This window comes from Cinclus cinclus, chromosome 7 (assembly GCF_963662255.1).
Source record: "Cinclus cinclus chromosome 7, bCinCin1.1, whole genome shotgun sequence".
Classification (NCBI taxonomy): Eukaryota; Metazoa; Chordata; class Aves; order Passeriformes; family Cinclidae; genus Cinclus; species Cinclus cinclus.
In genome coordinates, this window is record NC_085052.1 from 12,387,167 (window position 1) to 12,409,729 (window position 22,563).

The 22,563-nt window shown below is 42.7% G+C and overlaps 1 protein-coding gene across 1 annotated transcript in view; it reads right to left on the reverse strand.

Moving 5' to 3' along the window:
* Positions 1-1,471: 1,471 nt before the first annotated feature.
* Positions 1,472-22,563, reverse strand: part of CNNM2 (cyclin and CBS domain divalent metal cation transport mediator 2) — a 110,157-nt gene continuing 89,065 nt past the window's right edge. The window contains exons 2-8 of the mRNA XM_062496184.1: positions 21,746-21,889; positions 15,775-15,912; positions 13,512-13,681; positions 10,571-10,664; positions 8,035-8,100; positions 4,269-4,453; positions 1,472-2,067 (exon numbers count right to left, since the gene is read on the reverse strand). Of these exons, the coding sequence (XP_062352168.1) occupies positions 1,858-2,067; positions 4,269-4,453; positions 8,035-8,100; positions 10,571-10,664; positions 13,512-13,681; positions 15,775-15,912; positions 21,746-21,889 (1,007 nt within the window). The 3' untranslated portion in view covers positions 1,472-1,857. The remainder of the gene's footprint in view (positions 2,068-4,268; positions 4,454-8,034; positions 8,101-10,570; positions 10,665-13,511; positions 13,682-15,774; positions 15,913-21,745; positions 21,890-22,563) is intronic.

Sequence of the window (22,563 nt, forward strand, 5' to 3'; positions counted from 1 at the left end):
CCATAGGGAGATCCTGCAATGGAATATTGCACCTTTCCAGCCACCAGGCACACAGACAGACCACAGGAATTTGCAGTGAGTGCCTTTCACAGCCCAAGAGCAGGAGAGATGGGGCAGGCCTGCAGGCACAGAGAGCTCTGGCAGTTGCATTTGGGACTGGGGGCTTCTTTGGGTGTCCCCAGAGAGATTATCCATGTGTAAAGAAAGGGAAATGCTACACAGCCAGGGGCCATAGCAGGGTCTTGAAACAGAGAAACCACAAAGCCTGATTCATCAGTCCAGATACTGAGGACAATGTTCACATTTTGTCTGAGACAGCATTAGAAGGGGAGAGGACTGAGGGAGAACAACTTTCCTTTTTTATTCATTTGAGATCTTTGACTCCATCTATGGAAATGGGTGATGCACAACTGCCACAGGGTGTCTCTTGCTGGCACCCAGTCTGCATCCAGGTTTTTGGGGTGGAGGAATTGGTTTCTGCTGCCCAAGGCAGGTGTTACCCTGCACTGGAGGGAGGATCTCTGCTCTGCTACCTTGCTAATCCCTACAATGGCTGTTAAAAGGGGCAACAGAGAAGGAAATGCACTAAATCCACTCAAGGGAATGAATGTGGCTGGGAACAGCCTGGAAATGAACCTCTCTGAATCCCTGAAGTGCAATACACTCGCGTCTGGAAAGTTTTGACAGCCCTTGGAGAGGAGAGGATGGCTCTGGTTCCTCAGCAGTGGCCATCCTTGCACTGGCAGAGGTTTACTGTCACCTGGAGCATGTACTTTGGGTGTAACTGTAGCAGCATCTTCTGTGTTAATATTAGAGATTACAGGGGGGACAGGGACTGATGTCCTGATACTCAGCAAAGGCTGGACCATCTGCTCTGGCCAAGGTAATGGTGCACAGACCACTACAGCACGGGAGTGTTTAAAGACGTGGTGTCTCAGGGTGCATACATTACTTCACCATGCAATTGTCAGGAAAATCAATGAAAAATCACCCAGTTACTTCACTATGGAATATCACACCCAGCTTTCATTTCACCAGACTGCAGTATTGCTAATTAATTCCTTTCCCCCCAGTATCATCTTTAACACACACAAAGGTTTTGGAGGTTACAAAACTGTAAGTGTAACAATGCTTTTGTCTGTTTAACAAAGAAACTTTCCGAAACTTGAAACATTATTAAATAGCAAAGTAACCACACCTTCCCTGAAAATTAACTGCAAGAATATAATAATCCTCATGTCTTGGTCCTCCAGGTGGCTGAAACCAGAGGTTCCTTGAAGCTTGCTCATTCTTAGGACACAAATAACATACAAGTACCAGTTACTAACTTTTTCAACAGGGCAACAAAAAGGACCACAGAGGGGTGAGAAGAGGCCTAAGGACATTGGAGCCAATTCACAAAACCATGACAGAGCCCATTTGAGGTTCATGAGGGACAGAAACAATTTAAAACTCTTCAAAATACTTTTTAAAAACATGATCTCTCTTGAAAAAATAATAGGGGAGCTTTTAAACTTCCCCATATGCATTTGAGGAGGAAAAACCCAACAAGGATCAAAAGTACAGATAAAAAATAAACATAATTCTACTTTGCAAGAATTTTCATCGTTCTCAAGGGTGGCTCACCATTCCCAAATTATGTTTGGGTCTTTAGTCTCTCTTGCTCTTTGCTCCTTTCTTCCTGTTTCTTCCTCTTCTGCTCCCAGAACGGACGCAAAAGTCTTTGGTCTCAGAACACTGGATGCAGCAGTGTTGCAAGCACGCACTAACGGTGTTCACACTCGGGGAGGAGGCAGGAAGGAGCGAGGGCTGGTCCTGCTGAGGAGATGGGATGGGTGGATTGTGGGGAGTCAGCTCCTAGATGGCTCCTTCACTGTGCATACTGTGGTTGGGCTTGCTGTGAGTCACACAGTTCTGTTCATTCAGCAGGTTTGCTGTCTCGTCTGGCAAACCATCGTGCAGCTCCGTAAGAGTCAGTTCGATTTTAGTGTTTTCACTGTCCGAGGACTGAGGTGTTTTGTCCATCCGGGATGCCATCAGGGCATTTTGGTACTGCTGTCTTGAGATCTGCTCCAAGAACAGGGAAGAAACAAAAAAAAGTCATCTACATTTCAACATCTCTTGTGGAACACACAGAGAAGATAAAGTTTCCTCCCCGTCCAGATGACCACACTTCAACCCCTCTTTACCTGTTTCCATAAAACATCCCTGCACTGTGCAAGCCTAGAGCATCCCAGCTCAGCACCCACAACATGGTGACATTTCCAGGGAGGGTGGAAGAACAGTGCTGTGCAATCACCATGCTGTTCAAAGGCAGGGATTTATTCCTATGCAGAGATTTTTGAATCAGACCTACATTTCCCTCTAACCATGCACACCTTTAGGACCAGAACCAGAGATCAGTGAAGTCTTTCTCCCAACTTCAGTGAGCTCCTGGTGAGGCTCTAAGTGTCCCTATAGAGCCAAGCCAGCTCTATAGTACAAGTATAGAGTACAAGCATTCCTGCTCTTGTCTAGGCCAGCAAACAGAGCTACAGCCTTATACATAAGGACATTTGATTCTAGAAAACACTGGGATGCCCACAGAGATGAGTCCAAATTAGCAACCCATGAAGTTTTCCACTGGTCTCTGCAAGAACTGTCTGCACTCGGCAGAACTGTGATTTCAGGAGCTGGCCTAGAGCACAGAGTGTCAGTGCCCACGATGCCCCAGGGACAGGGAAGCCTCACACATCTGCACGTGGTGGTGGAAGGCAGAACTCCTCTTGGAGTCACAAGCAATCAGCCCTGTGAACTCCTCCAGGCCAACCTGCTCAGCCAGGACAGGCAGCAAGATACATGTGCACTGGCAGCCCCATGAACCCACAGCAGTGGGTGATCTTGGCAGGCAGGAAGGTGGAAGAGATGAAATGATTTACAGAAAACCATATATTTCATTAGCAACACAAGAAGAGGGACTGGAAATGGACAGAGTCAGATGGACCAGGTCACAACTCCAAAAGCAAAATCCAAACATGCATGAGCAGGTCACAACCCTGGTTTTACAAGGTATTAATTGAATGAATGACCATGTGGCACAGTGAAAACACTAATGTTGAGTACTCTGACCTACACGTAAAGCAGAGTGATGCAGGAGGTGTGCAAGTCTGACTGCAGAGATACCAGGACAGTTTCATTAACATTCATTAGTCTTAGTATGAACACAGTGAGATTTGGAAGGACTCCATATAAACCAGTACAGGGTGAGCAGCTGTTCTATAAATCAGATTAGCCATTGAAATCTGTAGTGAGAATCACTTGTTCACTGATAAATATCTACTGATATAATCTTTGAAGGACTGAGCCATTGACCAGTACGCTCGCATCTCATAGTTTTGACAGCAAGACTTCATTCTCCTTTTAAAATTTGGATACAGAATACTCAGTTAAGCATTCCAGTATGTCTACCTTATTTCCACATTCTAAACATTGAATTAACTAACAGAAGCTAAGTTCACAAATCACTTGAGTTGCATACAAACTGTGAACATGCACTTAATTTAAGAAAAGCATCAATGTCAACTTCTGGCCATGGGACATCAGCTTCCCTGGACTGCCAGCTGGGCAGGAATTGCTGCCAGCATCAGCTGTTCCTCAGCTCAGCTAGATTTCCTCTCCCACAGGACTCGCACACATTTCAGCGTGGGATGCACCATGCTGGGGGACAGAGCTGTATTTCATGCAGCAACTCACTGGTAGTATGAGACATGAGCCTAATACATGTGAAGTTAAGATAAAGAGAAATGTCCAAGACTTCTCCAAGCAGAAGAAGGATGGCAAGTCGGAAAGTAAGATCAAGAACCCCAAACTGAAACCAAAGTCAGAAGTGAATAAAAACTGCAACCAACAGTAAATGTCTCATCCCTTAGAAAAGGGACAGGGTCTGATAATAAAAGGTCTCCATTTCAGATGGATCCAAAAGCTTCACAAGGATTGGTTTGACTAAAAGCAGAGAGGTTATTTTCTATAATATTTCCTCAAAGGACCTGAAATCCAGAAAATTATGTGACCAACCTACTTACAAGTCCAAATGAGAAGAACAGTGAAGACAAAACAGTGGACAGCAGATATTGGAAAAAAAAAAAAGTGGTTTAAAGTAACTTTTAAACAGCTGCTTTCATAATGCCATTTACTCACAGAGGAATTTAGAGGGAATTCCCTTCCCCAGGCTCTCCATCCTACCAGCCAAACACGACTTTCCAGCAGGGTCTTTCTAGCTTTTTTCCTACCTTGACAAACTGAATGTCTGTGAGGGCTTTCACTGAGTAGTCTGGAACATACACTTGGAGGAAGGACGCGTTCAGCTGGTTGTTGCTGCTCCCTAACGTCGGGGTCACTGCGTCAATGCGATCGCTCCGATTTAAAGAGTCTGAGTGATTCAAGCCACAGGGCCGAGGTGGAGATTTGTTTTCGGCTAAGAAACAGGCAAGAGCAAGAGATTTCTTAAATCAAGTAGAAAACTTTTAAAGTCACCAGTTTCAAAGGGACATAATAAATTGTGACGTAGCACAAATGAACTGCAAATGCTTAATCCATTCATAAGTAGATATGCGGCTAAACAATCAAATTATCCTGAAAAATGGTACACAGTAGCCAGCATCACTGAGTATGCCCTAAACAAACCTGAAGTTGTTTATGCTGCAACAGACATGCCTTGAGAACACAGTGCTTCAGCTGATGAGCAGAAACTACCACAGAAAGGTAACTTCCCAAGGCTCCCTTACAGCAGATCTTGATAGTCTGACCATGCTTAATATTTTTTTTTTCTTACATTGTTACTTTCATCCACAGTCAGTCCCAGCTGAACTTTACCCCCTTTCATTCCATCTAGTACCTACATATGCATTGTTCCCTGAGCTAGAGCAGACATTTTCAGTAGGAGTAACAGAGCCCTCAGTGGACCAGAGTGCTGTGCACATGACAATTACTTCAACATTTCCTCTTAGTGCTTGAAGTGGCAAAACCTCAGTGAAGGAAAGCAAACTCTATGTAGTACATGCCAGCCAGTGACACAGGCAAAACAGCCCACACCACAGAGAAAAATCTGTGTCCAAGAAAGGAGAACACTACAGACATAATTTTCCACCATTGGTCTTTAAGTCCTGCAGGGTTTCACTTGTGAAGACCCCTGTGAGTGTGACTGGATACAGTCTATCCAAAGCAAAAGTGGTTTTGGGACACCACAGACATTCTGCATCTGTGGCTTCCACCCACGCAGTGACCCAGAAGACAGGGGTCCTTCCTCCTGCAGAAGGGCTGCTCCCTGGGCACACACATAGTTACATACTGATCAAAGAACTATCTTTGGGGTGAGAGAATTTTTGGATCTTAATGCACTTAAAACTCATTCAGCCAGCCCAAACTCAAACTTGATGTAAACTACGCTACTTACCACATGATCCCCATTCTCAAGCTGAAAGATAATTTCCATATAATCTTAAAATAAAAAGTCTCTTTGGGCAAATCAACAAACATATATTTACAAGCTTTTCAAATTCTTTTTTTTAAAGACTTTTCTACATATAATTTTATTTCTTAAAAAACCCAAAAAAAACCTCCCTTAAATTTAACCCTACCTCTGCCACTCAATCCCTAGAAATACAGTATCTCCTTGTCCACATGACAGCCTGTTCCACATCTCCGAATCCAGCCTTTCCTAAACCTAACACTTAAGAATGCAGAATTGTCCTGATTCTCATTCCCTACTTTAAATCCTTCTGATGTTATCTTCCTTGCAATTTTAAAAAGGGGAACAAAAAAATACAGGTTCTGACAACTTGATAATTTCCCCACCATTTCTACACTATTGTAACACCAAGTGTAGGCTTAGGGGGAAGCACTCAGAGCTTTGCAAGGTTTTCCTCTGTGCCAACTTGTCAACTTGAAAGCCACAGCAGGCTGCAATAACTGCTGCCAGGCCAAAACTCTACCTGCATGCAGGGCCTGATGCTGAAATTCCCACTGGAGAACAAGGAACTGTGAAGGCTGGATGAATTTTTCCTTCTTCCCACATCTTTGTATATACAAAATATGGCTGTGTGTGACAAGAACAGCATCATTGCTGCTTGGCATAAAGGCTTCCATCTGGAACAACTTTACACTAGTGCGACTTGCACCTGCCTTTTCTTTCCACCAGGGATCTTACAGTACATTACCAATAAAAAAACAAAGGAGATAGAGCAACATGGCAAAGCATTACAAGAAAAAAAGGGAGAGGTGAGACAAAAGGACAGAACAAAAAGGTATTATTCCTAAAAATGTGAGGGAAACAACATAAGTTCTGGATCACATTCAGTCCAGGGAAGGAGAAAATAATGAAGAGGAAAGGGCACAGAAAGAACAGATGACAAACACCAGGCAGGTCCATATTAGAGCTTCACTACCCAGGTTTTCCCATATTCTTCACCTTTCTATAGAGGGGATAAAGAGCACAAGCCACAAGAAGGACATCAGTACAAGTGCATTACAAATATACGTTTAAACAACAGGATTATTTTCGTAAGCACCCCACAAAAGGGCTGAGTTTCATTAAAACTGGAACCACACTGCCACAGTGACCAGGCTTACACTATCAGTTCCTTACAAAGGAGATTCTTCACACTATTATTTTCCTTTGTTTATTTTTTGTATTTTTTTTATTTAACTGGGGGAAAAGTTATGAAAGTATGCTTGGCATTTATACTGGAAACAACCTTTGTAAAGTGTATAATTATTTGTAGAATGGAAAAGGAAAAATAAAAGTAAAAGAAGAAGACCTGGCAAAACAAAAGAACCAAAACAAGAAAGAAACTTGAAGTTGCCAAGCTTAAAGGAGAGCCATCAGATACTTCAATTAAAGAACGATTAAATTTCTCTCCCTTCTTTGGTGTTTAGTAGCATGAAACTTTAACAGGGCAGGAAAAGAAAACCCTGAAAGGCAACAACCTGTAGTTTGTTCAGAACGTGCCTGAAGATAATTTAGGGACCAATGATGAAATATATTTTCTAAAGTTAAAGAAAGAGGGTGAAATACAGGAAGCAGATAGTGAAAGTGTATAAAATGCATGACATGCATTAATGTTTAAGATATGTTTCACTTAAATATGCATATCATATTCTATTTGTTTTTAGTACTGAGGAAAGACAAAAAAAAAAAACAGAAAAAACTTCAAAAGGAAGACATATGCTCACTGTGGCCCAAACTATTTTAGGATTCTTCTCTTCCTACAGACTTTCTTGATGGGTTTCCGTTTTTCCCAACCACTCCATGCATGAAAGCTCAGTCCTTGATATTTCCCAATCTACAATCTCTCAATCACATCTCAGAGCTCTTTTTTGGCCCAGTTTGTTCCCTTCTTGGTCTCTGTACTCCAGAAGAATTTCTGTGCCAGTCAATTTGGTGATACAGCAATGAAAGGTCTTAAGCACAACAGGAACCAGAAAAATCCTCCCAAACTTCTAGTGCATTCCACTGCAAATCCATCCACTCAGCAGATCACAGTGCCAGTCCCTGGCACAGGACATTAACCTCACTGAGAGAAAGCTCAAAGCTTTCCAGGAATTGAAATGGCTAGACTGTATACAAACCATAGAATTTACCCACAAGAGAATATAAAACACTTTCATTAAGTAAGTCTTCCTTTTATGGCAGTTTAACAGCAGACATTCTCCCTCTGCCGAACATATTTTCCTCAGAATTTTTTATGCCTCATCTTGGGGGAGAATACATTCTTCTAAAAAATTCCCCCTCCTAATTTTCCACCAGCATTCATATGAGAAAAAAGAACAAGAACACATTACCAGATACATTTTCTTAAATGCATTTTTAGTTCATCCCACTTTGATGACTGACCAGTTACCATAAACAAAAGTTCAGGATACCTACCTGTCAGGCACAACTCTGTGCTGCACTTCTCCCTAACGAGCAAAGGGGTCAGACAAATACAGACTGCAGCTGACTTTTCATGGCATCAGGGCAGTCACAAGAATGGTGAAAATAGAAGCATGCAGATTTACCTGGAGAACCTGCTGCTAACAATTCTGTTCTGCTGACAACAAAGGTACGAGACAGGGACAAGGGAACTAGAAGAGGGAGAGAAAAAGGATGAGATCACGACCAGAAAGGTGGCAGCTATCCACATTCGACAGGGGAAGGAGCCAGCTGACAAACTGATAAACTAAAACCAGAAGTGCAAATCAACTGTGAAAAAGCAAAGGGTTAAAACAAAAGCAAAACCAAAAAACACAATCAAATTTAGGAATAAAACAAAAAACAAGACCAAGGAATTGGAGTGAAGTAAATAATTTTCACTTGCTATTTTAAATGATCATCCAGCACCAAACAGTCCATCAAGGTACACTCATTTTTTAAAACAGTTCAAAAGGAGCAGAGGTGCCCACTCCAGCCCAGAAGGTAAGAATTAAAACAAGCCAGAAAACATTCAGGGGTGCTCTTCCTTAAGGGAGTCAAATCACAGAAATAAAACCAAAAGATACTTCAAGTTTCCAGTGAAATATCAAGCAAGGCTGTGATTCTCCAAGCTCATCCTTATTGGGATGGGTATTGTACTGCTCACCATTATTGCAAATCCTTCCCTAGCCATAGTTAAAAAAAGAAAAGCTTCACTCTTTCCTTTTTTTTTTTTTTAATTTATTTTCTTTGGTTTTGTTTGTGGGGTTATTTTGGCTTTTTGTGGTTTGGTTTTAGTGTTTTATTCTCCTGTTAGCGACTTCATCTTCCAGGTAGGGGGAGCAAGCATGTGTAGTTTATTTAGGACACAAGAGAAGTTTTATTTCATTCTACAATAACTTATACTTTCCCTGAGCTTTCCTGTCTACACAGAGCAACAGGAACTTATTTTTATGCAGAAATCCCATGATGCCACAAGACATTATAAAATAAATTCCCTGAACCTGGAGGCAAAACCAACAAAATGAGAGATTTGCTACAGGTAGGGGAAAAAAACCAAACGCCCCCCCACTCCCCCCCCCCCCCCCCCCAAAAAAAGCCACCAAAGCCAGCCAATTTAAGGTAAATTCAAGATTGGCCAAGATTGCTTTACAATAGTGCATATTCTTAAGTGTGACATGGTGAAATTAAAGATGGATTTCAGGGCCCACAAAGAGGAGATCATTTGACCTGATAGGACTAGGGACAACTGGCATGGTTGTGGGGAAGGTTAGGAACATTAAACAAAACAAAACAACACAACAAAACAAAACAAAAAAAAAAAAAAAACACCCAAAACCCAACAACACATGAAAACATTCAAATTGAACAATGCTGGCAAAACAGGAATGCCACAGGTGATTTCCAAATGTAAGCCTGGTAGAAGTGACCATGCCTGATCACCCTGGCTCCATGCCTGGCCCATATTGCCAAAGCTGAGGCTATGATGCAGTTGTACACGTCACAATTCCTCATGAACATGCTGTTATTACTGAGATAAAATCCAACCAGTGCTCTGCATGCTTTAAAATCTCTCAAATCTCAAAAAGTATAAGCTACTGACCAAATTAAAATGCACATAATCAAGGAATTAGTCTTGTCTGTAGAAGTGAGCTCACAGAGGTCTAGAGAATGCTGCTGATTGTAGAGTCTTAAAAGGTTACACTCATAACTCACAATACCATTTCCATTCCACCATTATTTGATATTGTACATACAGGTACACACATATAAGGGAAGCACTCTTGAGTGTACAATTAACACAATCTGCCTCTCAAGTGGAATGTAAACCCTGATGTGACAGGACACAATTTCAGTATGAGAAACATCTCTCCCTGGAGCTGAACAAGTGGCTTTGTGTCAGCAGAAGGCCAACACCAGCTCCAGTGCCCCAGCTCACCCAGCAGGGCTGTACATTTCTAGCTGAGGTCAAGACATAAGTGGTAACACTTCTGGCAATAAAATACATCACCAAATGCTGAAATGTAGTACTGAAGCCAGCTAATAATTGGTGGATTATATGGGAATTCCCCAGCCTGCCAGTGCCAGTGAAGTGGTGCCTTGTGTGGCTACCACTTGTGCGCTGGTAGGTGTCTCACACTTTACCCTCAGACACCACCTCCTCCCCCTCACTGACTTTTCAGGTACATTTTCACACCAGCTGACAGGAGCAATTGCTTTTCTGGCACTGCTCCATCCTTTCTCTCAAGACAGCTTGAGGCACCGACTGGTAAAGAGAACCATCCCCAGCCGAACCGGGCGGTTGCTCCTCGCACCACTAGATGTCTCTCTGCCACTAATTATTTATTCCTGTTAATTCACTCCCTGCTACCCTGCCACGAACAAAACTACAAAGCTTTCCACCAGTACCAACCACATCCCTTGCTAAAGTCAACACTCACATCCTCCAGGAGCTGGCAAACCGCTGCCAACTGCTGGGTGCTGGAGCCAGAGCCAGCGTTGACACCGGCCAGTCGCCCCAGGGACAGTGTGGCAGGCTGTGCTGCCAAGGAGGTGACAATCCCATCAGCCCCCACAGACACAGCCGGGCAGGCCTGTGCAGGAGCTCAGACTGTTCCAGAAGCAGAAGATAAGAGGACATACCTGGTGATGCTGTGAGGGCCATCACCCCATAGTAGGAAAAAGCACCAGCTTCAAACTTCATCCCCTCTTTCCCAGCCTCCACTTCCACTTTCCCCTGTTAAGGAAAAGGAGAGAGAGCTGCAATTAAAAGGGACCATGGGTCTCAAGGCACAAGATCAGACTTGAACCCTGAAAGATAGTTTTGCCCAACATCCCTAAGCAGTGTCATGGTCCCTGCAGTTTGTAACAGTGCCTGAACAGGGACAGACCCCAAAGGGCAACAGGGATTTGTGCCCTGAGCTAGCCTGGTCTTTGATGCCTTGTGGCCACCATAAGTCTCTGAAGAGGAGCAGGATCAGGATCGCCACACAGCTTTAGGTTGTCACTATTGTCCTGCTCCAAGTGTTGCCAGGCTGTTCTCCTTAACTGCGAAGTGAAAAAATACTCCAGCAGTAGCACAACAAGCTTAAATCATCTGGGATCTTGAAGCACCTAGATATTCTGGGGCACAGCTCACATTCACACAGAATTCCCTGTAAGACAAACACAGGAAGGGAGATGGGAGATAATGTGTGAGGAGGCTGGCTGCCTACACCGATGAGATTCCCACAGAAATAAAGCCCTTATTCCTGAAGGAGTAGCCTTGGGGCAACTTTGGTCTTGATTTCCAGCAGTTTTACAGATTCCAGTACCGTTAAGATCCTGCTCTTTCGCAGAGTCTTGCCTACAAATGACCCTTAGTGCTTCCCAAGCTGTACAAAACTACACTACCATGCAAGTACACCTGCTTCTGATGTGGGCTCAACCAAATTTATAACATTATGTCCTACACAGGACTACAGAACAGAACTCACCACATCACACAGAGCTGTAAAACATCTCAGTCACTCTGGTACATAAGTAGACAAAAGTAATTGTCTTTTTTGTGGGCCTTGTTTTTAATGTCCATCCATCCTTACTGCACTGAGACTCACAGCACACCACTGCAGACAGAAGAGATCTCATCCAGCTTTCAGGCTGAACAATACAAAATTTTGAATTTCAGGCAAACAACATAATTACCTGCAATGCTTTTCCTCTGGCTAGGTTGGGAAGGGGAGACAGACTGCCCATCCCAGGTGTACTAAGAAGACTGAACATCATCTGAACACAATTGGGTGAAAACGAGGCCAGAAGGTATTATTTATCTCTAAGTGTTTATTTCATTAAGCTCCATCTAAAATAAATAATCATGCCTTTAAATTTACAGTACTGGACAAGGGCAGAAAAAGGTGATAATGAGCTCAACTTGCATGAGCCCCAATAGCAAGTAAGTTTATCTAACTGTCCCAGATGAAAAAAAACCACAAAATCTGCCTAGCAGGAAGAGAGTGCCCAGCTCACAAATCTACTTTTCTGCTATCACAAGCAACAGCTTCATATAAATCCCTTTTAAAACCAATTTCACTCTATGACACAAAAGTAGCTTATTTCTTCATTATAAGCCTTCCAAAAGGTACAATTTTGTCACCAAGACAAAGACTGGTTACATACAAGAAGAATATACTTTTAATTGTTTACTGGCATGCATTTACTGTGAAGACATTCTGGATCCCTCTGTGTGAGAGAATAATCCTAAATCCATTTAAATAAAAAAGCAGAATATTTATTCCCTCTTGATCCTGGCAGAACCAACCTTGTTACCATTTTTGTAGTATGTATTTACTGCAACATTCACTTTTCCAAATGCATTATAGACCTGGCAAATTGTGTTTGCTAAATACTTATTGATTGCAAAATAGCTCAGAAAGAACTGATTGTTCTTTTGCATCCCCATGTCCTCAATTTACATCTTTGCAGCATTACATCAGGAGGATTATCTTGCCTTTGGAATATTTCAGATTGTAACAATTCAGCATGTTAGAAAGAGCAGTTAAAGAGCTACCAGTGGCTCCTCAAAACTCTTGGGAAAAAAAAAAATTAAACAACAGAAGATAATATCCCAGTGCTTTCATAGCTGTTTATCACAGAGTGTTTAAACTCATGCCCTCCCCTTTTCTATTTTAAAGACCATGTTAAGATTTCAAGCTCTGTGCTAAAATTTCAGCTACAATGCCTGTGTTTTTACAACCAAAACTGATTTTTCAGTTATGCAGGACAGAGGAGAACATTTCCAGCAAAATCTCTCTGAAATTACTATTCCTGTTTAAATGGTGCTAGATAGAAACTAAATTTCTGTGTAAAGCTTTACCTAAGCCATTCAACCATTCCTGACTGATAACAAAACCTGGGAGATGCCAGCACTGGAAGCAGTCCTGTACAGAACACACAGAAAACAGTCCTCCTGCACCACCCAGGGCTCCAATCTAAAAGCCACACCAATGCAGGGATCTCAGGGCAGGATAAAGGCTTGAATGGCAGGGATCCCAGGGTCTGCATTCTGCCAAGCTGTAGCAGGAGGTGATGTCAGTTCAGTAGATGGCACAAGGCCCCCACTGAAACTTGCATTTCTCACTATACCTCAGGTACAGACTTCAAAACTGAACAGAAAAATGTCATTTCTCTAAATCATCACACACCCCATGCCTCCTTTTGCAAAGGGAAAGGGCACAGCAGATAAAGTATGCTGGCCAAATTCCTATGAAGTGGCATTTTCTGCACCCCTATTTTCTAAGCAGCGTCAGTGGGGATTCCTTTGCACTATCTACCCTTGGGACAGTGAAAGCTTAAGTAACTTTTGGCAGGTGACTGAAAGTGGGAAGTGCTTTCTATCCTTCACAACTGGTTTAATGGAGGGTGAAAGCAGCTGAGTGAGCTCTTCAAGGTTGGCAAGGTCATAAAGGAGGCAGAAGCAGTTCCCAGGAGCCATAGTTCCCCTCCCATGTTTGAAAGAAGACAAACTTCAACAACTGGAAAAGGCATAGAGGGGGCTATATCAGGAGATTAAAAGTTTTGCACATATCTACACAATCGCATATCTGACCTGCAAAATGAGAACAAAGTAGTCGACAGGCTTGTTTCGCTGGTAGAGGTAGTGTTCTGGGGCTTTCTTGTTCTTCTCATCATATTTCAGCTCCTGGATGACGTTGGGATGTTTTAGCAGCCTGAGAAGGATCTTCTCTGACATCTGGGATGGACCAAATGCTTCTACTTCTATAACACAAGATACAACTTGGCATTACACCTCATATGCCTGGCAAGAAGTTCGCAATACTCGTTAATAAGCATTTGCCTATAAAAGACACACAGATGCAGAGAGATCCATTATGGAATTGCAGGTTTCCTGTCTTTTGAGACTGTTAGATTTGTAAAAGGGGAGAAAAAAAACACAGTAACACCCCAACTTCCATTACTGAAGTATTTTTCAAAACAACCAAAAATCATGTCTTCATCTGAAAGGGAAAAGAAGATGGTCTTGCCCTCTTGAGAGTTCCGAGTCACAGAGTTCTATAAATAGAAGAGCTTTACAGTTGGGGCATAGAGAACCTCTGAATTTGTTTTTTTCCTTCCCTAAAATCTATTAAAGTCACTGCATTTACTGCACTTTATTAAAATAAAAAAATAATTAATTACTGCTAGGGCCCTAGGAAGTTACTTTAGAGAGATGCTCTTACACAAGTCAGACACAACTGGGGCTGCCATGGCTCATATGGGAAATGCTGCTCAAAGTGAGAGAAGTACAAGTCAGTTCAAACCGTGTGGGATTAATGCCTGACACACAGAACACAATCCCTATCCACTTGATCTTCAGTGTTTCCAACAGGAGCTGATTGATGCAGAAAAGCTCGTCCGTGTGAGGGAGAGGTAAGCCAAGGACGACGAGAATTACACATGCAAATTGACAAGCTTTCCCAACACCTCATTTTAGAACAGGACCATTAACAACTCATCATCTGCTAAAGAAACTATTCTCAATTTAGAACAGAGAAACCAGAACAGTAGCTTTCATCTTTCTTAGCAGTGGCTTCACCGACAGACCTGTATTTAAGCTACACAATCCTTTCATCCACAAAACAAGTAGAGAAGCAGCACTGTAAGACTATGTCTGTTGAGCAGGTGTTTATGGAACTCCATGGAATCTTGTACACTACATGAACAACGCCTTGCTTGCTGTTAAATCCACATCTTCCTGTTGAACTGCTTCCTTTCACCAAGGACACGCTCATGTGCACATGAGCCGTAGGAGTCGAAGCCTTCTAAGGAATTACTGCCCCTCAGCTGAGATGTGATAACCAATCATGTACATATTTCTTTCAAGTCACAGAGGCAAAATAAAGCATGAAGACAGACTAGGAGCATCTAGGCAGGCAGTTACTGCATCTTAGAGGAGGGGAAGTACTAATGTCCAAGTGGAGCTGGCAAACTTCAGACAAAGCAACTTTATAATTTTCCACCCACGAATTTATGTTGAACATGGCAGCGAAAATATGACCGTCTGAAACGCCTGCATGTACCAAGTCTTTATATGTCAAAGAGAGACAGCACAAGCAATAGGGAGGCATTTTTCCACAAGCTCTCCTGTTTAAAGGCCTCATCTCTGAGGTGAAAGGACCAAGTTTATGACGAAAGGCAATACCAGCCGCAAGAAACCATTCAAGGCCCTGGTCTCTCTGCCAGACTGCCCACCCAAGGGCTAAAACATCAAGGTGTTCTGGGATGGAGACAACTGTCCTCTGAAACCTCTGAAGTCATCAACGGAGGTCACACAAGCCAGACAGAAATCCATTTTAAAGAGTACAGTTCAACCACCCGTGCAGTCTGCTTTAAATGTGTCAGGAGAGTTTTTCACTTGGAGTCAAAGTCTCATGGAACAGGTTTAGACCTTCCTGCAAAAAGTCCAGCATCTCTTTCTGGAGAAGGCGCCAGAGTGCAATTACAGCCAGCTGGCCAGTGGTATCGAGTCCTCTTTGGATTGTTCCCTGAGCTCTTCCTAATGGGGTGTACTTGCTAGTCGTTAATCTGACGGACTCTAGACATGCAGTGCGGCACTTGGCATTCATCCTTACCTTTCAGACCAATTTAAAGTTACTGGTCCACCCCTGGTATATGTCTCAGAGGGTTCATGCCGACACTGAACACAGGAGAGGAGAGAATTTAAAAAGAAAAACACAACAGTGGCATTATTTGTCACCCCACAATCCAGCCTCCCTTCCCGCCTGTATTGTCCCACCCACCTCACCGGCCTTTGCTGACAAACTGCCTCCGAGGCTCTGGCAGGATCACAGAAAGAGATAACCCACACTTGCCTGTTGCCAGGAACCGGTGCATTGCCAGGAGGAGCTGCGGCGATATTTTAACCTTCATCTCGCTGTCTGTCTGCTTGAAGGCAGAGAAGTCCTGCTTCCTGTCCCGGTGAGCCACTTTCTTTTTCGTCTTGTTATCAGCTGGGGAAGGGAGGGTGGGAGAAGAAAGGAAGGAAGTGATTTCTGTTAGAATGGGGTCCAAAACAAACTGAGCTGGCCAAAGTCAGCCAGGGTGGCCACACGGAGCACAGGGTGCAGGCAGACCCCTCTGCAAAGCCCAGCTCACCATAACACAGCCCAAACCACAGACAGTCAGGAGCTGTGTGGCCATGGGACCCTGTCCTGCACAGCCAGGCACCCCAGCCTCTGTCACTTTGGTCAGGGGAAAGTCACTGCTTGCAAACACCTGATTGCAGAGCAGCTCTGCATGCTACATTTCAAGTGAGGAAAAGTCCTGCTCAGTACTACCCAACATCAAAAGGTGCTGTTTTACAAGCATACCTGTGATAGCTGTTTTTTACATATACATTCCTTAGAAAACTCCCAGCATGTACACAGAGGAAATAGACAATAACTTATTTCTTTTGCTGCACCATTGGCTTCAGTGACTCTGCACAGCTGTGGCAAAATCTGCATGCCTTCGGCTGAAGTATTCCCAATGCCTGATATATGCAGTTTCTTTTGTCCTGTCCAAACTTCAGCAAAAGTTGGCAAGATGCACAGCCTGGAGTGGGAATCTCTGGCTACTTTACAGGCACTGACACCAGAATAAAGTACAGAATAGCTTCAGGAGTTCAGATATGGGTATTTGTCTGCTAGTGATCCTGGACTCTTGTCTTTTATTCAGCTAAAAATTTGCCACTTGGTTCATCTGCATCTTAAAACAGGTTCTGTGGTGAGGAATCTACATTTGTGAAAGACAATGTGAAAGACACACAGACAACCCAGGAATTACCATCCACCCCCTGAGCTGATGCCCCAAAAATGTTTAGGAAACCAGGTAAGTGGACAGCTCTGGGTATGTTGGGGTATGGTATACATCAGTTCCAGGGAGAAGAGGTCCCTGCTCAGATGGCAGGGGGCTGCTCCTCTCTGGTGACACCACATGTAGGGTGGCAGTGGCTGTAAGCATCAGAAGGTGGTCAGACAGCTCTGAGGCACCACAGAGTGCAGGAAACCCAAGTGTTGAGCCAATTCCTGTGAGCCCCTCAAAGATGAGACACAGTTCAGGTTCTATGGCCTTTGAGGGGGAAGACCCTAAGAATACTGCAGCTACTTGTCTATCAGCCACTTAGTCAACTGGTGTAAAATGACTGGGCTTCTGAGGGACCACAGGAACATCAATTCATGGCACAGGATTTGGGCAGGAACACAAAGAGGTGTAGGTGAAGCTGACATTGTGAAACTGCACATATTCCCATAAGCTTGCTGAGATTTTGAGTTATACACACAAAGATGATTAAAGTGATACACTGGAAGCCACTGAGATCTGGAGCCCTTTACAAGTCCAAATACATGCTACAGATTACATTAGGCTCAGAGTGGCTGAATCTGAGGCCTGGAAATACACAATACTGGTAATTTATAGGCTTCTGGATTTTCCCAAGTTACCTAGTCTTTTAGACATGAGTACATCTAGAACCTCAGCTTCCTATGAACATGCCTTCCCTACAAGACTATCACAGACTTAACAGCAATACTGTCCTAAGAGCAATTTATCTATTTGAGGTATCTAGAGTGTATTCTGTGAGCAGTGCAAATCAGAAAGTTTGAGATACTTGTTCCCAGGTACATGGAGAAGAACAATGATGACCTATGCCCTTTTTCTTCTTTGAAAGCAGAACCCTGTTACCCTAGCAGTACTTCACCCAGGACTTGGACTACATCAGGGACTGCAGTTTCTTTCAAAAGCAGGAATAGAAAACACTGAAGGGAGTGGCTACAGACTAAAAACAATCCCTGCCTTAGGAATATAGTTTGAGACACACCTTATCTGTACTTAAAGGAGAGATGCATACCAAAGCAATGGAAAATTAATAGGAAAAAAGTATCCTAGAAGCTCTCACTAGGTCCTATCTCTAGTAAGATATAAGAAGAATAGAAATTGCTTTTTCTGAAAAGCTCAGAGAATGTTATTTTAAAAGCACTGTATCTGAGGTGTTTTCTCACAAGGAGCTTCATCCTTGCTCTCTTCAGGGAGGCAAAAATCACAGGTACAAGTGTTGGCCCTGGGACAGGGAAACATCTCTGTGCTTTTCCTTTAAAAGAGCTGTAACACTGCAGGCTTCACACTGCACTACTGGTTCCTGAAAACAAGACCTGCATCACACAGTGGGAAGATGTGTTAAATCTTTCTGTCCAAAACAGTCATCAAGGTAAGATGACCCTGGCTCTAACTCAAATGATGGGCAATTCAACTCCTCCTATTTTTTGACTTGGCAGTTTATCCAAAAATCTTCCCTCAAGAAAAATGTTACATGGTTATAGCAGAACCACATGGTTTAAACCCATTATCTTGGCTATTTTTGCAAGGGATCATCTTAAATTGTTCTTTGCTATCCAAACAACTTTTGAGCTTCTTGTAAGACCTAAGAACCAAGGATTGGATTGTGACTGATGTAATTGAATCTGAACCAGGTATCCCCTGTGTGTCCTTTCTCTGGTGAGATGGAGATGCAGGCACTGAAGTTATCTTGGCATGCCAAAGTGATCTCTGGTTACAGAGTGTTGAGATGCTGTTTGGTTCTGCAACAGGAACAATGAGATGCCTAAGGGATACTCTCACTACAACTTCTGGTGAGATATCAACAAATATTGCAAACATCTTCAGTGGGTTCTGGGAATTTTTAGACTTCTCCTTCAAATCATAGGCAACAAGCCTGACCATGAACTCTGGGCTGACGCAGGGAACTCCAGAGGATGAGTGGTCAAAACAAAATTAAGGTTGTGACATCTTTTGTAATAACCAAAACTTTGATGCCTGATGCATAACATGATTAATTATTGCATGAATTTCCTTGAAAGAGCCAGCTTGGACTGGAGACAGCTACAGAACAGGCAGCTCAAATCTCAGATCACCCATTCAGCTGGAGAGGCAGGCAGGTTGACAGGCACTGCAAATGCACCCTGGCAATTGCTGGGGAAAGTCCTTGTTCTCCTCCTGTGCTTTTTGTCTTTAGGAAAGAGAAGACATCTGCAGTGAGCTCCAGACAATACAAAAAGATGATGAAACTCATCTTCAGGTAAAAAAAGCTAAATAAGACAGGCCACCAGTCAAAGCTGGACCAGAAGAATTAACAAGCAGTCTGTGCAGTCTAACGTAGAACATGCAGCTTTCTCTCTGAGAAAGCTGAGAAATGCTCTCCCACCATAATAGAGCCATGGCAGCAGAGGACAGATTCCTGTAGCATGCCAACCATGAAAAAAATGCTACAACTTTACAGTACTAAGAGCCAAACACACTGGCAGCTCTTCAATATAATATGGGCTGAAATGTGTCACGTGCCATGACAGAAACATCATCTCTCCATCCCTTCAGCATCCCCAATACAAAGTTTAATCTTCAGAAGTACTCAGTCTACTCAAATGTTGATGGGTCAGACATATTTAATAACTTTTCCTGCTCCCTCTTCTCCTTGCTCTCAACAGCTCTGCAAGTGACAGCAGAATAAAGCCACATGACAACATACCACACATTTATTTGGCAATGTCCAGAAATTCAGCTGCAGAGTTCAGCAGTAGCAGCTTTCAGCAAAACCTGTAAATATACTATTGCTACCACTTTAACACAATTCAAATGTTTTTTCATGGAAACAACAGAAAGGCATGGCTCCAACAACAAGGTCAGCCATTTCATCAAATTTCAAGTTTCCATCAAAGCAAAACAAAACATTTTTAAAACTTCAGAACAAAGTGCAACAACGCTGCCAGAATTTTTCAAAAGCTCTTTTTTAAAGTAAACACCTAGTACAGAGCAAATCAGTCCAAAGGTTTCAAGCTCACTTGTTCTGAGCTGGAGCAAGCCAGACTGCTGTAATAATGAACAAAATCAGAGGTGGGGTTACTAACAGTGACACTATGATATCAACACCAAAAATAACCTGCCTTAACATATCATGGACAATGAAGTACCTTCAGTAAACCCATGTTCTCACACATGTTCTCATCACCAAACCAATTGGAGGTTGGCTGCCCAAGTCCAAACCCTCTCACACTACCTGTGATCCTCACAGCTTCTTGGGATTTCTGCTCTCTCCTTTACTGCTACAATATCCTTCAGTCTAAACAGTGGAATGATCTCCAGTGCTTTGTAAAGAAATTAGAAGTTCTTCATGGTACTTAGCAGGAGTCACCGCCTAAAATTTCCTGCATCCTTCAGGAAGCCTAGGAAGTCTCATTCCTGTTCTGAATGAGGAGTTTTCAATAGTAAAAAATTATCCCAGGAAGGAGAGTTTCAAGTGAACTCAATGTTCACCAGCTCTATTTTTTTAATATAGGAAGCCTTCAGGTAGTAAAATTAAAATTAAATTCTTGTTTCCCTGTCCTCTAACATCCTATTAATGGGCAAACCTTTTTTTTTTTTACCTGAAGAACAACACTGCATGATCTATGTGTTTTCTCTTAACAAACAAGGTGGGGGGGGGGGGGTGGAAATTGAAAGCATATGCAGTGCCTTCCCTCATAGATGCATGTATATAGCTCAAAGGTAAATAAGGATAGGATCTTTCTGGAGTATAAAAGGAAGCTTGAATTCAGCCTGCAAAAGCATTATGTTGTAACTGATTAGCCCAACAATTAATTTGTGAAGGTATGAAAAGAAATCAATACTAACTGGACTTCTGTGATTTACATAGTAATTAGACTGTTCAGCACACGGTGAAACACAACTGTGATTTATATGAACATTTGGGTACACAAATACTGATAAAATACTGACTAGGTACAGAAAGCATTTCAGGCAAAAACAAGTAAGTCTACCCCGCAGTATAAAGTGCTCCTTGGAGGGAGGATTGAAGATGCTTGGGTTGGCCTGAAAAATGCTGTAGAAACATTCCAATCCCTTCTTTGAGGAAAGAGAAAGAAAGCAAAGGGGAGCTGAACAGTGTTAAAGACACTAAAAATTATTATTTGTACTATAACAGAATCTGGAGACATCCCTGCACGCAAACACAGTGAAAAATAGCATCTGCCAGCAAGTGATCAAACCACAGATAAGACAGATGAAGAATGACTGAAAGGAAGTCCTGTGTGCACAGCCCAGATTGTGCAGATGGGGGGAGAAGCAGACACTTTGGGTAACTGGCCAAGCTTTAATCTGGGGAAGAAAAGGGTCCAGATCTCTCAAGTCCCAGGTAGTGGTTGATCTGCAGCATCGTCTCCCTTAACAGACATTAACACAAAGAAGGAAAGAGCTGTGCTGAGTGATAAAAAGAGAAGGCATTTAGGACAGGCTGGTTTTCAGCCCTGAGGAAGGCTTTCCATTCTCAAGATTTCTCAGTGAGTGAGAGATATTCTAAAGAGACTCCATTCCTCTTCCTTGAGGCATGGTATTTGCCTGCCTCTTGCTGAAGTATGGTAGTACACAGACTACAGGGCCTTGAGGGAGAGGGACAAGAGGGGAAAATGTGGGAGATCATGACCACTGTAACAGAAAGGTTTAACAAGCCTCAGTGGTGAAGAGCTGGCAGGAGAGAGCAGATTGTTGCCGATGTAAACTTTCCTGGTAAAAATATAGAAACTTGTCCTGCTTCTGAATTAACACAGCCTAAAGGGTGAGGTCCCCATGCTACAAAAACAAAAATTACTTTGACCATCTGAGGGATCTGCAGGTCATTTTGCTAAGGAAACTGCCTCAACAATTTGACTACTGATATTTTAAATCAGCAACATAACATCTCTCAAAATACAGCTACAATTGCTGCTGGATGGAGCCTTTCTTCTTATTTATAAACGAATTGCAAATATTTCTACTCACTGTATAGATCTGTTTCATCCAGAATTTCAGACTTGATGATCTCTTCAATCACATCTTCTAAAGTGACAATTCCCAGGACTTCATAAAAGGGATCACCTTCTCCTTCATTGTTTACTCTTTGCACTATAGCCAGATGAGACTTGCCTGCAAGGAGACAGATCAGCAATTTAGACATTTTAGAAATTTCTGAAGCATCAGAAATTATAGCAGAAGTGGAGACATGCAGGTATAAATAGAAAGACAAAAAAGTTGGTGTCAGGCTTTATGAAAAAGGGGGTAAAGTTTAACAGATGCTTAAAATCATAATCTGATTTCTGTCTGAGATACACATTCCTGCACCACATAAATGCACCTTGTGCCCTAAAAAAGAGCTAAAGAGATCAGTGGTGTTGTTCTCATGTCTTTTCACACAAAACTGTCGCCCTGGCACTGAATTCACCATATTATCTTGCTGTTCTGCTTCTTGTCTCATGCACTGGCAGAGGAAGGCCAGGCTGGAGCCCTCCTTTACAGTGACATCCCATGGATGTTTTCCTCAAGCCTGGAAAAAAACAGCAACAGTAACCTAACCACAGAAGCACAGGGACAGGACAGAGCTAGGGAGAAGTCAGCCCCATCCATCAGCTCCTCTTTTTCCCCTCTCCTCCTCAAAAATAATTTATTTATATATTCTCCATATGGGGTAATGACACCTTATTTAGGAATTAATTAACTGAAATATTCAAAGCAATTGTCTGATCAACAAAGAGAAAAGCAAAGAAGAGATTAAGCAGTAGTTCTAAACATTCCTGATCTGTGCATCATGCACAGTGAATTCC